Raw genomic sequence first — 16,115 nt, 5'->3', positions numbered from 1 at the left:
CTAGGAAAATAAAGAAAATACAAATCAACAGTACCAGACGTGAAAGGGGTATCACCACAGCCTTCCGGACTTTAAAGGGATAATCAGAAAATATAATGACCAACTCTAGGTCCATATATTGCACAACTTACATGAAACATTAATTCCCTGTAAGATAAAAATTACCAAAGCTCAGTGAAGAAACAGATATCCTCCAGAAGAGCAAGCTACGGGCCCAGATGATTTCAATGGTAAATTCTACCAAACATTGACAGGAGAAATAATATCAATTCTACACTATCTCTTTCAGAAAACAGAAGAAGAGGAAACACTTTCCAACTCATTTTATTTAGTTATTTACTCTGATACCAAAGTCAGACAAAGGCATTATAAGAAAAAACACTTTAAAACAATGTCTTGATTTGCTAATATCTATAGTTGGGGTAAGCCATTCTTTTTACATGAAGAGCTGGTATATTCCTTCCATTTCAACTTTCTAGTTTGTTTCTTGGTTGATATACCACCTATAACAAATTCAATCTACGTATACCTTCATCACTTTGGAATCACTGCAAATTATTTCAAGGAAGTTTTGTGCAGTTGGATTGTGCTAGCTACTCTTAAAATTTAAGGGATGCCCCAAATACTATGCTGGCTTGTCCTGAACAAGAGGACATGAAAGTAAATCTTTATATACATTCTACTTAGGAATGATTGGCTTCTGTTAACCACACTTCATTGTAATAGCTGTGGCTGTCATGATGCTATGGAAAACTTAAAAAGTCCCTTTTATGCAAATGACATTTTCATTTAATGTGCCAAACTGTTTATCTAATTTTTCTAATATGGCTTAAACAGATCCTAAGATGACATTATCTAACCTTTACTTAAAGAATGGGCAATATGTATCATAAAAAGAGACTCTAATTAAATCAAATTATATAGCAGATTCCAAGTGACCATTATGTTACTTTTAAAATCTGGAACAATGAAACAGAAGGTTCAGGCATGACAAGATGCTTAAAAAAACAATCGAAATACACAGTGCAGTGGATATAAAGTCTTATCATTCAATCATCCTTACTCATTCTGGAAGAAACACAGACTTCAGCTTTATACTGCTTGCACTTTATTTTGCACAGATATTTCATTATTAGTGCAACTTAAGGGGCAAATCTCATTTTGAATATAGCTTTACTCTGGACCAAATAATTTGTCATGGCAATAAATAATTATGCATTTAAGAAAAACCAATTTTTATATTTGACTTAATGCACTCTAACATTTAAGCAATTATATTTACATCCTTGAATTTCAACTTACCAAAATAAGCTTTTATTTAACAGCATAAGCTTTTGGTTTCCTTACAAAATATTGAAACTTATATATTCATGTTGCAAACTTGTTTACAATCTTAACTTTCTTACTCTTTTGTTCCTGGAATAAGTAAATCACTGTGATTACATACAGAGACAGTCTTATAGTATTAATACATGATGTAGAGTTCAAAATCAAATAGCAGAGGTGGAAATCCTTTAAACATGCCTTATGAAAATAAGGGGCTTATTTTTCAATGTGGAAAAAACAAACAAACCAGGACTTTTTGGCTTAGAATTAGAAAATTATCAGGATTCTTAGTTAAAAGTTAACAGAGTAATCAACAATCCAAGAAATTAAACCAATTCTGATCTGCTGTTAGTAACTGAAATTTAGACCATGTAGGTTAGTATGTAACTACAAACATAGGTACATACAAACAGAATAACTGAAAACTGAGGAGAACTCATACTGTGTTGGCAATATAAGGTTACATGAGCCCTACTCCCTTTGTCTTAAGCTTTTTCTGCTGAGGAGTTAGGAAAAAAACTGGGGTTAATTGGAAACTTAAATAAAGTATAAGAGTCGAAAGTTTTAAACAACTGTATCTTTTAGACCAAGGTCAGCAAATGATGGCCTACAGGCCAAATCTGGCCAGTTGCCTGTTTCTGTAAATACTGCCTGCTCTTTTTGCCTCCTGGCTGCTGACCCACTATGACAGCAGAGTTGAGTATTTTCAACAGAAACCACATTTCCTGCAAAGACAAATATTTAGTATCTGGCCCTTTACATAAAATGTTTGCTAACCCCCCATTCCAGATACTTGCTAGGGACAAACAGCCTCAAATACAGAGCTTTTGGAGAACAAAGTCCAATGGTTATCTAAAAATGGAATAGGCTGAGTGTAGAAAATGTACAAATGTCCATTCAGAATGTAACTCACGAGATAAAATCTGTAGATGGTTCTTTTCAACACAAGTATTTAATATTTTAACTTTGGCAGAAAAGAAATTTAAATAATAGGTACTTATTTTTGTTGTAGACTTGATCATTTCACAAAGGTGACAAAAATACAAAAAGTTCTGTGAAATTCAATGAAAAGCATAACATTGGAAATCTTCTTCAGCTCTCCACTTTAATGGCCGAAGATACCACACAGACCTGTGCGATGTCATCATATTCATATGTTCTCTTTAAGAACGTGTCTGTTAGTCTTAAGCCGGAGACACTCTATTGAGAGAAAGACAGAGGCATGAATTTTCATTCATTGGTAATTACCAGAGAAAATGTAGAGAGTCAATGCCCATGGGTTAATAGTCCCCAGATACCGAAATGACTGAAAAGAGCGCGCACCTGCAGTCCCTGTACTGAGGACAGCAGAGTGAGGGCAAGGCAGAGGGAGGAACTAGGATGCAGCTTCCCAAGCTGTCTTCCTGAAATGCCGCACCAGTGGATAGAATTGGTATTGCACATTTCCAAAACCAGATCCATAGTCCTTTCACTGCTGGAGGAATCAGAAAGACAGGAATAAATCTTGTTCCTTTCACACAGCGGTACTTGGTATTTCTTCCACTAGTGGCAGTGAATTTGTTTTCAGGGTATCCAGGAGAATAAAAAGCAGAATCAGAAATAGAAAGCTGTAATGTCATTTTTATTTCACTTAAGGTAGAATCAGGGAAATAAAAAGAGATGGCATCTTCTAGGGTTTAAAGTGGTGCTGAGATTGATCTGCCTGACTGGATATAAGCCTTCTGGTTCTATTATTGAATCCTGGCTCCCTGGTGCTGATCTGTTAACAGCTCTGCCATTTCTCTGGGAGACTTCCAGACATCTGTGTCTAATCTCGTTGTTATGTTTCCTATTTCTGTTAGGTACTCTACAGGAAAGAAAAAGATAAACTGAGTCTTTCTACTATTTAACCTATGTTCCTTTACCATGCAGATAACACAGAAAATGACAAGATTTCTAGGTAAATGTTATTCAGGTTTGTTCACTGGTCACATGATAGGACTGCTTCTGCTTTTAAGTGATATCATCAGTGTGGCTTAAACATGTTAAAAAAAAAAACACTTTCAATGACAGTATACACTTTTTTTTTTTAAATAACCAAGGCTCAAAGTAAATTATCTGCTCTACCACCATTTCTGGCAACTTTCAATTGTTTTTAGCTCTTTTTCCTCCTAGTTGGCTCCTCATTTTGGCCATTAATTGATTTGCTATACCTCAAAAAATTTAAGCAAACAAAAAATCCAAAAGCACACCTATACACACAGGGTCTTCACCCTGTGCATGTTGCTGTTTAGTGAACTTCCATGATGTGGCAGGCAATGCTTTTCCAATGGTAGGTAAGACATGATCCCTTTTGCTGAATAATGCATAATCTAGTGCGGGAGAGACTATATAGCAATCTATGAATGTCACTAAAAAAGTATATAAAAATTTGCTAGGACAGAGAAAGGAATGATAGCTGCATGCGAGGATCGCTAGCTTCAGAGGGAGGAAGGTATTTTTGTAATTCTGAAGGATAAATATTTCCTGTATCATAAAGTTGGAGTGGAAATGGAATTTTAAAAGATTATATATTCAGATTACATGGGATGGGATTCATCACTGCAATAATTTCAAAATGCCCCAACAAGTAATAATAGGAGTTTTACTACAAGTGATAGGACTGGGATTTGATCCTCGGCTTTTCTGGCTTCAAAGCCCCGTGCTCTTTGCGTCCAACAGCTAGATTATACTCTGTTATCAAGGCCCTATTTTCCAATCTATGATTGATTGAGCCCTCGTATTAAGTTCATAACCAATTTTTACTTTCTTAATGCTAAAGATACAGTTCAGGTATAAGTATAATTCAGAAAAATCTAATTACATTAAATCTATAATTATTCCATAAAAATGTAACTTGTTCATGCTTTAGTAATCTGAAGTGTGAGGAAGTGTAAACAATGGAAACAGCATGGACTCTGAAGCCAAATAGACCTGGTTTCAAATTCTGGCCCCATCTTTTCTAGCTCTCTCAGCCTGAGTAAGTCACATCACCTCTAAGTTGGATTTTCTCTTGCATAAAATGTGAATAGCTAGTACCTACCTCCCAGGGTACGATGCATGAATGAAATAAATAAAGAAAATGCCCAACAAAGTAGGACCTCAAAAAATGTAATGTATACAGCTACCAGATGAAGGACTTCACAGTATTCAACACCAACATAAGAGGAGGTTTACATCAAGAGGAGACTTAAGACAGCATCCTCAAAAGACGTTAATTCTCTGTGACGTAGGCGAGGAGGAAAGGACACCCATCCACAAACACCGCCATTACCTGCAGTTTGTTATTTTACAGGTAATATGAAAAGGTTCTTCTAGGTTTACGGTATCTGGGATTGCCTCCAAAGACAATCTAACATCTCCATAACCTGGAGCCTAAGAGAAAAAGCAACAGAGTTAACATACATCTATTATAAAACCTTTCCACTTTAATAAAGGTACCCCACTAGCACAATCACTCCTCAACAGCTGGTGCGTCTCCAAGCTGATGTTTGGAGAAAATACTTCCCAGTCATTCTATTGTTCTCCGTTCTAATTTCTTTTGCTGCTATTGCCTGTGGAACAACACTATGGACCCTGGCTGTGTTTGCGATGATTATTCCATGTTCAGCAAGGATCAATAGGTAAAATAGTAAAGAAATTTCAATAGGTCTGATCTTAAAGGGATGCTTTTGAAAGATCCTATAGCTTATATATACATAACTCTAAAAAGATAAGGTTACTGCCTAAACACATAGAGTAAGATTGCTTTGAAAAGATCCAGGAAAATAAACAAACATGTTCATACACAAGAGACCATAGAAACATCAAAGCTTGGAATATCCATGGCAAGATGATAGCTAACGGCTATATTTTAAAATAGGCTCAGTGATAATCTTTTTTCCCCCCACTTATTACCTGATATAGTTAAAGAAGAGTAATTTTTAAAGAATGTATCACAATATTTAATATTCAGTATAAAGGGAAGATTCTGTAGCATACTCTCACTAGCACAAGAGAAAGGACTGTAGCCATCCCTACTTTAAGAGCAGAAATTAGGTAAAAATATTCAAGTAATGCTTATAAGATAACTTTAATAGGACTCACTTTCTGAATTTCAGACAACTCAGATTCCCAAAGTCTTTAAAAAAGTATGAACTGAGTTGGTGAATGTAGTATCAGGACCTTGCAAAAAAAACCTTTAACGTAGTGGAAGTCAGATGAACAGTGAGCATGAGATACCACAGGAGGGAAAAATTGGTGAGCAGTAATTTAATTTGGTAGAGTAACAATCCATGTATTATGGATAAATTAACATTTGAACATTTTTCATTCATCTCAATACCAAGTTTCTACCTAGAGATCAGTAAAATTATTAGTCTTGTTTCTCTTATTTATGGATAATATTAATGCCTTTTATAGTGCTGATTTTTGGTGATGCACCTAGGAAAATTTAAGCTGTTCTAACTATCTGCCCCCCAAACACCAAAACCCCCTCCGTTTTTTCTAGACTCACCATTCGCTGAAGTTGGCTGGTCTGTAATCTTCCCCTTTCACCTAGATTTGTTTTCCACACTATATCCAATTTTCCAATTACTGTTACTCCTTTAATGATGCCTGCTTTTTCTGCAAACTCCTTCTTGGGTTTTAGGCAGTACAAATACTGGCGTGTATCCATGGGCTGCAAATATGCTCTTGACCCAAACGTAGTTACACTGAGAGGGGTGGAGAGAGAGATGGAGAAAATTCTCTAGCGTCTTTTAAAAGAAAAACCATGGCTGTGATTGTTCCTTTGGACAGGAACTGAATGATTTACCATCCAAATATCTTCAATAGAACAGATCAGTGGTTTCAATATAAATGAAAAAGGACTTGAACTGAGAGGATTTATTTTTCTTTAAATTTTTCAGGTGACAGGGAAAATCTTTAAGTTCCTTATAATAGAATGCAATATATTACCTAAAATACTGGATATGTATCAATTACCTGAAAAAATGCAACAGAAATCAAAACCTAAAGTATTCTGTCCCGTTTCTCTATAATTCAAAGAAAATAGTTTGGAAAAAGAAACATACCATTGTAAAGGAAGTGATCATTTTTTAAATGAACTAAAAGATCAGGGGAAGACTGGAAAGTTACTGTTGTCCTCAGGGGGGATTTGGAAGGCTACAAACTTTACTGAATTTAACCATCATAATAAGATAAAAAGTAAATGTTTCATTCTTTATGAATGAAATCAGGTACTTTCTCCAGCTATTACCTTCTTATCCATATTAAAGTCAACTTTATATTTATTTATTCTTCCTCTTTTAAATCACCTACAGAAAGACATATGTATTTCATTTTTGTAGAATACTAGATCTATTCCTGTGCCCACTCCTTTTAATGTTGACAGAATATTCTTAAAACTCACCCTTCACCTTTATCCTTTCTAACCTCTCCATCATTCCTTCCCATGCCTCAATTTTATCATTTGCAGGAAAGGATGAACAGTTTCAGATTTACCTCACTGAATTATAAAAATTAAAAGACTGAGTGCTTCCAACAGCAAAACATAAAATGCAAATGGCTAGGATCTTTGTTATCTTTATGTGGAGGGAGGAATGAATGGGTGAAGCACAGTTGATTTTTAGGGCACTGGGACTATTTTGTGTAATACAGTAATGGTGATTACATGTCATTGCACTTGTCAAAACCCACAAAATGTAGGACATAAAGAGTGAACCCCGAATGGACACTATGGACTGTAATGAATAAAAGTTATCAATATTGGTTCATCAACTGTAACAAATGTGCCACATTAGAACAAGATGTAAATAATAAGGGAACTATGAGTAGAGGGAGGGGCATGTGGTAACTCTGTTTTCTGATCAATTTTTCTGTGAACGTAAAACTTCCTAAGAGGGCGCTCGGTTGGCTCAGTCGGTTAAGCATTTGCCTTTGGCTCAGGTCATGATCCCAGTGTCCTGGGATCCAGTGGCATGGCGGGGGGTGGGGGTGGGTTGGGGGGGTGTCCCTGCTCAGTGGGGAGTCTGCTTTTCCCTCTACCCATCACCCCCTGCTCGTGATCATGTCTTTCTCTCAAATAAATAAAATCTTAAAAAAAAAAACTTCCCTAAGAAAAATAAGGTCTATTAATTAAAATACAAATTACAAACCATCCAAGAATAAAAGTGTTAGAAAAGTTCATATACTTAAAAAGAAACACTTTGTAATTCATATTTACCATTCTCCAGCTTGGCTGACTGAGTTTAATTCTGCTACATTGTACATTATTGATGGTTCCAATGAAACTTTCTCCATAAACATGGGTGAGGTTGTAATATTCTGAATCTGGGCTTCGAGAAATACTTCATCAGTCTGAGGATATGAAAAAAATATCCACCAAAGTGTAATGGTATTTAAAATATTTACCTCAACAAAAATATCTGATCTATACGAAGAAAAAATATTAACCACAACTGTGATTAGTTCATGCCTGCAAATCAAAGTTATCATAATTAATGCAAGAAAAGAAATCTTCATCCTAACGTAATTAACAGGGGCAAAGTCAAGTGTTAGTTAACTGATAACTTGTCAAACAATGGATGGGGGATAACTGTAATACTTTTTGTATCAACATCCAAAAATAGTTATTTTACTGGAATTTCATTCACAGATACCCTAATTCTTCTAGTAAGTCATTAAAATGTTAAAATGCCATTTAGTAAGATGAATATACCTATGTACCTATCCTTTCAGTGACATGTTAATATAACATATATTATATATTCTATCATAATACAGTTTTCAATGGTCATATTATTTCAGTTTAGGAAGTATAGGGACCACCAGTACAGTGAATAATCAGTCTATTCTATAATCTTAAAGGATTTAACTTTTTAATTAAAGCAATTTGTTAGTGGTCATTAGTGATTTCTTGGTTCATTTAAAATGTACACTTAGGGCTAAAAAATGTATGTGAATTATACTTGACAGTCATAGAGCTTCTAAATCAAACATAAGGTATTCTGTAGCCTTAGATTTGAAAACTAATGCTATTCAGCAATATTTTAATGAGTGGGTAATTTAAATATGTACTTTTATATAAAATTTTTATTTCCTAAATTTAGGGATTAAATTTAGATTATTTATATTAAACATCCTTTTTATGTGATTTGGCTTTTTTTGTGTATAAGTGAAGGGTAACAGAACTTGGTTCATTTTCGAAATAAACCTATATAGAAAGTGACACACTAAGGATATTCAATAATTATTTTGTTCAAAAGTTTCAGAGTAATATATATACGGAAATAAAAAAATAAAATATGACCCAAGAAATCTGGCACTAATAAACATTTTAAATATTAAATCCAGGAAAATGGAAATCATTTGCAAAAATGTAATGATGAAGTTATAGTGTAATGTATTATCATCTAAACTAAAACAGATTCTTTAGTTCTTGGCACATGTGCTCAAATGAAAACTGAAATACAATGATTTATCAGTCTAAAAGAATGTGCCACTTAAAGGCATTATCCTGTTGCTTTTTCTCAAAAAAAAAAAAAAGGTAAATATATCCCATCAATCCATTGCTTTTAAAAATATAACCACAAGCCCACATTTCAAATTTAAAAATGCAATTTTCTGCTTAAATTTAGGAAGAGCTTAGGTAAAATGAAAGAAAAACAAAGCAGCATAATGGAAAATTAAGTTAGTTTGAACAGTTAGTACAAAGTAATTTGACACTTGAAAGATTAAGAATTCTGTGCTACAGCAGTTGATGTTGTTATGTAAGTCATATATGATAAGCAAATGCTGCGTATATTAAATAGAAATTTGAATATATGACTTTAGTCAACTTGGGGACATTTGAGGTTCTTCTGTTTACTAATGTCAAGGGGCCAACTTTACCTGACCCAGACATAAAACTAAAACCACTGTGCATTTGAAGATAAATTTCAACTAGAGTTTACCTCCAAGAATTAAAGTATAGTAAAGAATCTTATAGGAAAATGTTGAAAATTCCAAGGCTATTTTTAACAAGGTTAACATGCCTCTTTTAAAAAACACCCAAAGGAAAAACACTAAAAATGAGAGCATAATTGTTTCAATATAATTTAATCTTCAATTTAATTTTTCCCCAGAGAGGAAGATAATCAATATAATATAAAAAGTACAAATTAGATACATCTTTTAAAGTCACAATAGGTGGTATTCACAACTAACTTTGTTTTTCCACTATGTTTTGTAAACAGAGATTAATTAGGCAGAGTCAAAAAGTGGTAAGAAAAGCATATAAATTTATAATAAAAAATCAAATTACCACAGAACTGAGGTCACTCTAATGGAAAAATAAAAAAGAAAAATTAGAAAAATCAGAATTAAATGTTAAAGAAAAAGAATAACTAACTTTAAAATAAAATGCATTTCTGCATTTTTTTTAATTTTCTAAACAAGACAGCATTAGTAAAACAAAGAAGTAAACAAAGTAACAAAGGAATATGACATCATTTTTCTAAACAGGTGAAACTGCTATGGTTAAACGAACAGAGAAGAACATTCTAGGTGAATATTTAAACAGGAGCAAATATTCAAGGATACATTTGGGTGAGAAAGGTATATTGCATGCCTTTCTAGTTCTAGAAATTCTTTACCTACACTGCAATTCTTCATGGATTACTTAGGATGGTTACACACTCTCCTCCACAATCAGAGTAGTTATACACTGTACTGTACAGCTTCTCCTAAATTTATCTACTAATGGAAGCATTTTTTTAAGGAGCATCTTCAGTGATTAGAGTTCCATTCATTACTCTTCAGGAAATGCTGGGCTAGACCACATCAGACAACTGAGAGTTTATTCTTTTCTTGTTAATATATTTTATAGTTTGTCTTTTTTTCATATTTACTTCTAAGGCTACTTATTTATCAAGGCTCATCTCAAATGTTGCCTCTTTTGTCCAACCCATTGCTAAAAATACTTTTTCACCTCTGATGTTCCCAGAGTCTAAGTATACTTTATGATCTACGAGGTGGTGCTTGCATTGCAATTTTCTCATGTTTGTCTCCTCCACTAGATCTAAGTACCCTGAGGATTGGGAAGATGTCCAGTTTATATTTATTTCTTTCTAGTACCTGGCATGGAGCCCTATTCCCAGCAGGTGACCCAATGTTTGAATCCTAGTTGCTAATGTCACCAATCTTCTTTCCTATTTTAGAAGATTACAACAAAGTTTCTCATAAAACTTGTTTTCCTTTCAGTGATTCACGTATTACTAGAATTATTAGAAACAGTGTAAAAAAACATGTTTGAGACAAATGTGGGGCTAATAAAAGTCAATGTGTAAGAACTATGGCACAGAGTAATAAACATCACCTACTGGTATCAGTGTGGTTTGTGAACTCCTATAATTTACCTGAATTTTCTAGTTGGGGTCAACAGAATCTGCTTGGTCCTACAGGCTGAATAGTATTTGTTTGCCTAATAAGTAATACTGAATATCCTAGAGACCCTAAAAATACTATTTGTTCACTCCTGGTTTTTAAAGAAATCTCTATTTTCAAAGGTTCAGAATTTCACAAATTACTTATAATGTTAACTGAAAAAAGCAGCAAACTGTTACTATGATTAAAAAACCAATATTAAACATAAGTGACTAAAATCTGAAAGAGAACATGGATTAATGAAAAGCCCATTATTCTTTAGGTGTGGTAGAATTGTGGGGATTTTTCCCCCTTCCTTTTGGGGAGTATATCACATTTATAATATTATTCATGGAATAATTAGTAATTTAAAAAACTGCAAAAATCACTCTGAATATTAGTGTTATAAAACTATTTGACAAGTATCTTAATGTACCATGACACATTTGCAGCAAAGAAAACCTAAAAGAGTTTAATATGTGCCTTCCTAAGAGTCAATTATAAGAAAAAGACCTCCTATAGCCCTATTGGCTTCTAATTTGCAAACATATGTATTCATGCAGAATAGTTATCTATCTTCCTTCATACTGTGGATGAACTCTTTCCCAGCAAAATAATAAATTAAGACCACTTAAAATTCAATAAGCGGAATAGCTATACTATAATTAATCAAAAGTATTCCAGTAAAACAAAAAAGGCAGAACACACATGTAGTATGGCACCTCCCTTACCCCCTGAAATATTAACTCTAAACATCTAGTAATCCCCTTGATGAGACTGTATCCTCCCATGAAATATGTATATTCTTCACTTATGTACTCAATATTCCATGTGCATTTGTAATTCTGTTTGTAATGCCTTCACTGCTTTGACACTTTTATGTTTCCAACATCTATTATTTCCAGACTCCACTCCAGTTCCCCTTCTCATCTTCTCTGAAGAGTACTGTAAAATCTCAGCCCCAGACTTCCTATAGTACTTCAAATTCACTATATATACTATATTAGGTAGTTTAATTACTTTATGCACTTTTTTCTTTTTTCCTGCTTTACTGCAGGTCAGATTCCTTATCTTAGACACCTCTTAGTATGCCCAGTTGTAGTACAAACTACATTGAATAAAAACTCAGATGCTGATGGTAAAAATACATACCAAATTTGACATGGTACTACAAATTTCTGATCATTTGGTTTAGAGTAATAAAGACAGAATTTTTACTTCAAAATACTGTATTTTAATATTTTTTAATTTATCACTGTGGTATGAAAGATACGATTTTTGCAGGAGTAAGGGGCCCATTAGGAAATCTGCTTTTTGTGGAACTCTAGAAGCCAAGATAAAGTAGAATTTTTATTTTATTTTTTTTAAGTAGAATTTTAAAAAAGAAATCTGAACAATAAAACCTTCTATGGCAAAGTCTATTTTACCTCTTTTGTTCGAATAGAAGATAAACTTCTACTCTAAAAGTTACCATATTTCTATTTTTGCCAAACTTGTTTCTCCCAAAAAGTATTTCTAACCATTCACTGAACTTAAGAACCAAACTGCAGCTGACACACTGATTTCCCAGGACAAAGAATTTAATTTCCTGAGCTCTATTTATCAGTATTTTCCAAGAATATTAAATAATTTTTGCAGGATTAGATTGACTACTTCAATTTTTTATGGTATCAGAATCACACTGTAAATATTTAACAAATTGCTAATGTTTTAGACAGCAATAATAATCATTAAATGGAAGCTTAGGGCAATCATTTAATGAAAGGGGGTGAAAGCATCATGAAATTAACAAGAATAAAATTCATGATATACTGATCCTATGTAATTTAAAAACAGCAGATTAAAAGATCTACAATGAAATTATTTTCTTCTGATTGAATTTTAGGCTCATTTTTCACAAATAATTCAGTCCTCTCAGCAATTTACTTCAACATGAAATGAAATGTAATACATCAGAATTTTAGTCAAATAAGATCTTACTGTTTAATCTGAATTCCTATTAAGTGCTGAACACTTACCTCTGCATTGTAAAATTTGGTTTTCACATCCAATGGTTTGAGAACCTAGTTGAATAAAGCATATCAATCAGAGGAGATTATCATTTGACCATTTATTTTTGTTTATTTATTTTAAATCACAGGGCTTAAATCTGTCAAAGGCATTTTCCAATTTTAATTGTAAAAAGCTTTTTTAATAGCTATGCAACATTTTTGCAAAAACAACAAGAAAACCAAACAATCTCAAATACATTTCTAAAAGACAACCATCATTTCTTAATTGGGTGACAGTCACATGAGTTACATGTGTGTTTACTTCATAATATTTCGCTAAACTGAATACATGTATTTTATGTATTTTTCTCTATGTATTCCACAAAAATGTTTATTAAAATAAGCGGACAAATCTTTTATTTTCTTTTAAAAGGCATGCAAAATCTTAGCAATACAGCAAAGCAATAGCAAAATTTTTTTCCTTTTTTTTTTTAGAAAGTTTTGTTTTTTCAAGTAATCTCTATGCCTACCATGGGGTTTGAACTCAAGACCCCAAGATCAAGAGTCACATGCTCCACCTAATGAGCCAGCCAGGTGCCCCAAAATAAATCTGGGTACATTTTATGTATGTATGTATGTATGTATATATGTATGTATTTATTCCTACCTATAGTACTTTTTCTTCCACTTAAAAACAGGTATGAAAAATATATATAGCATAATATCTAGATCTAATTTAGTTATATATGGTCATCTCATCCCTTCTCGCATATACTTGCCTATGTTAAACCAGTGGTTTTTAACTATTTTTAATCATGGAGTGAAAACTGTGTATAATACAGAACTCTACCTACAACTTTGGTGACTCATGGAATACCGGAAGGAAGCTTGGTCCACTCAGTCCAAGTCAATTATCTCTCATTTAAATATTTCTTTAGAAATTTGATATGATTTACACTTAATTTATCTGGACTTTACACTCATTTTATCCCTCTTGTTTATTCTTGTGAGTTTTGTCAAGGCATAAAAAGAGGACAATTTTTTATGGATAAAAATCCGTAAATGAGGGGTGCCTGGCTGGCTCAGTCAGAAGAGTGTGCAACTCTTGATCTTGGGGGTGGGAGTTCGAGCCCCTTGCTGGGTACAGAGATTACAAAAAAAAAAAAAAATAAAGAAACAAAAAAAACTTCAGGTGAAATATTACACTGACAATGATAATTTCTCTGCTTTTACTTTAGTCTGAGTTTAGATTTCTAGTAATATGACAAATCCAAACATATGAAGCTACTTGCTTTATTTGGAGCCTGTTTCCACTGCAGTTAATAGGAATAACTTCATAGGGGGAAAAAAGGCATCTAAAAACCATTTACATTGTCACATTTAATACCTGAAATTTGAAGAATTTTCTAAAATACATTTTTTCTCCACCCTGAGTTGTATAGCTCACTGCACACACCAAGCTGAAATGGAAAGGTATCTTTGAATCATCTTTGATTTTGTTTAATAATAAATCTAATACACCTCAATTCTACTCACAAATTTGGAAAATATTAATACCAATGGTGTAAAAGTGAAGCCAAATGAGCCTAGAGTAGGAAAAAAAGAGTTTTAGCAGACAAAAATATAATTCCATAAACAAGAAAGCTCTGATTAGCAAAATTAAATATACCATGGTGAAATATATTCCAAAACAAATCCCAGAATAATCCAATAGTTGAATGTACAAATTAAGTGTTCATATAAATTAGAAGAAAAAAATACAAATTCAAAAAAAATCCTAGGATGAGGAAAGACTTTAATATAAATGGGCAATGGAAAGGAAAAGAGTCTTATAAATTTATAAACTGAATAAATAAAAACCACATTAAAACAAAAAGCAGACAAAATGGGATAAAATACTTCTAACAAAATGAAATCTCGTAAGCAAAACATTAGAATCTTGCTCAAAATAGGAGAAAAGGATACATAGATAGATCACAGTACCATAAATGGCTAACAAAAATGTGAAAATGTTCAGCCTCACAAGTCAAAGAAATAAAATGACGTGATACAATTTTTCTACCTCTTAAGATTGGAAAAAATTCTTTACAGGTGTTACCATGATTGGTGAGGGTTTAGAGAAACTGACTCTACACTGCTAGTGGTTATAAGAGATTTAGAAAACAAGCCTTAAGTAAGAATCTTAAAAAAAAGTGGTAAACCCACTACAAGCAATCTACCACAGGAAATATTAAGGTGCTCATCACTGTGTTATTTATAATAGCAGGAGACTAGAAATAATCTAAAGTCCAACACTGGTGTAAACAAATTAAAGTATATGGTCCAAGAATATAATATAAAACTATCTTAAAAATAATGTTTTCAAAGAACACTGATTCAAGTGGGAAAATGTTCACAGTGCACTGGGAAAGATAAAACCATCTTGATCTGATCAAAATTTTGAAAAATATTATTTAAATTATTTATACAAATCTGTTATATAAACACACATAAAAAATTAGAAAATCGTATATTAATATTTTAATAGTGGTTACACTCTGTGGTGACATTACAGGAACTCCAATTTCTCCTTTATAAGTTAAGTGTACATAAGCCAGGTACTAGGGATACAGAGTTGATCAAAAACACAGTAACTGCTTTCAAGTGCTCACAGTAGGAAGCAGTATAGCAGGGTATGGGTTTTTTGAAGCCAGATTTAGATTTGAGTTCCGTGTCATTATTTGCTATTTAATTCTACAAAAGACTCATTTTCTCTAAAAGGTTTTTAAACATTTAATAATCTTCAATAAACTTACCAAGTTTTTAATAAAATTTAATCATTATAATAAATACAATAAAAATTTAATAAATTTCAATAAACTCTATTTCAACAAATGCTGACCACTCTTCTCTGGTAGATCATGGAGATACAGCCGACTTCATGGAACTCATACTCTAATGGAAATGACAGGCCCTAAGTAATTAATTTTAAGTAGAAGACTGAAAAAAATGACAAGTTGTGGATGTTATAGAATACATTAAAAGGGATATTTAATTTAGTCTTGGAGGTCAGGAAAGCCTCTTCAAGAAGTCATGGTGAATCGGAGATATGAAGAAGTGGAAGTAAGCTAGAAAAAGAACAGAGGCATTCCTTAGGAATGGAAGAATTTATCTCAAGTCATAGAGGAGTGCAAAAGAAAGAGACTTCCAATATGACAGTATAAAGGAGCGAGGAGTGAGAAAAGGTAAGAACTAAAGCGGCTGGTAAGGATTAGGTTCTAGAGAACTTTGTAAAGCCAATACAAAGAATTTTCTAAGGGTAGTGGTAGTCACTGAAGAGTTAAGTGACTTATCCAAGACCATGTAATTACTAAATGATGGAGGTGAAATTTGAACTCTTTAAATTTTGACTCCAAA

At 33.0% G+C, this 16,115-nt stretch overlaps 1 protein-coding gene across 5 annotated transcripts in view; it reads right to left on the bottom strand.

The window, feature by feature from the left end:
- Positions 1–308: 308 nt before the first annotated feature.
- The window catches only part of TRAPPC13 (trafficking protein particle complex subunit 13), a 39,394-nt gene continuing 23,587 nt past the window's right edge, over positions 309–16,115 (bottom strand). For 2 of the 5 annotated variants that reach the window (XM_028123867.2, XM_028123870.2), the window contains exons 6-13: positions 14,107–14,179; positions 12,747–12,791; positions 9,629–9,646; positions 7,550–7,683; positions 5,840–6,038; positions 4,619–4,719; positions 2,650–2,800; positions 309–2,526 (exon numbers count right to left, since the gene is read on the bottom strand). In XM_028123867.2, the coding sequence (XP_027979668.1) occupies positions 2,419–2,526; positions 2,650–2,800; positions 4,619–4,719; positions 5,840–6,038; positions 7,550–7,683; positions 9,629–9,646; positions 12,747–12,791; positions 14,107–14,179 (829 nt within the window). In that variant the 3' untranslated portion in view covers positions 309–2,418. The remainder of the gene's footprint in view (positions 2,527–2,649; positions 2,801–4,618; positions 4,720–5,839; positions 6,039–7,549; positions 7,684–9,628; positions 9,647–12,746; positions 12,792–14,106; positions 14,180–16,115) is intronic. The other 3 variants (XM_028123868.2, XM_028123869.2, XM_028123872.2) reach the window with 3 other exon arrangements.

The sequence above is a fragment of the Eumetopias jubatus genome, unplaced genomic scaffold, assembly GCF_037043125.1.
Source record: "Eumetopias jubatus isolate StellerSeaLion01/CBP00866 unplaced genomic scaffold, mEumJub1_p1.0 scaffold_5, whole genome shotgun sequence".
Taxonomy (NCBI): domain Eukaryota; kingdom Metazoa; phylum Chordata; class Mammalia; order Carnivora; family Otariidae; genus Eumetopias; species Eumetopias jubatus.
Note: the sequence above shows the minus strand (reverse complement) of the source record. Positions and strands in the feature narration are given on the sequence as shown.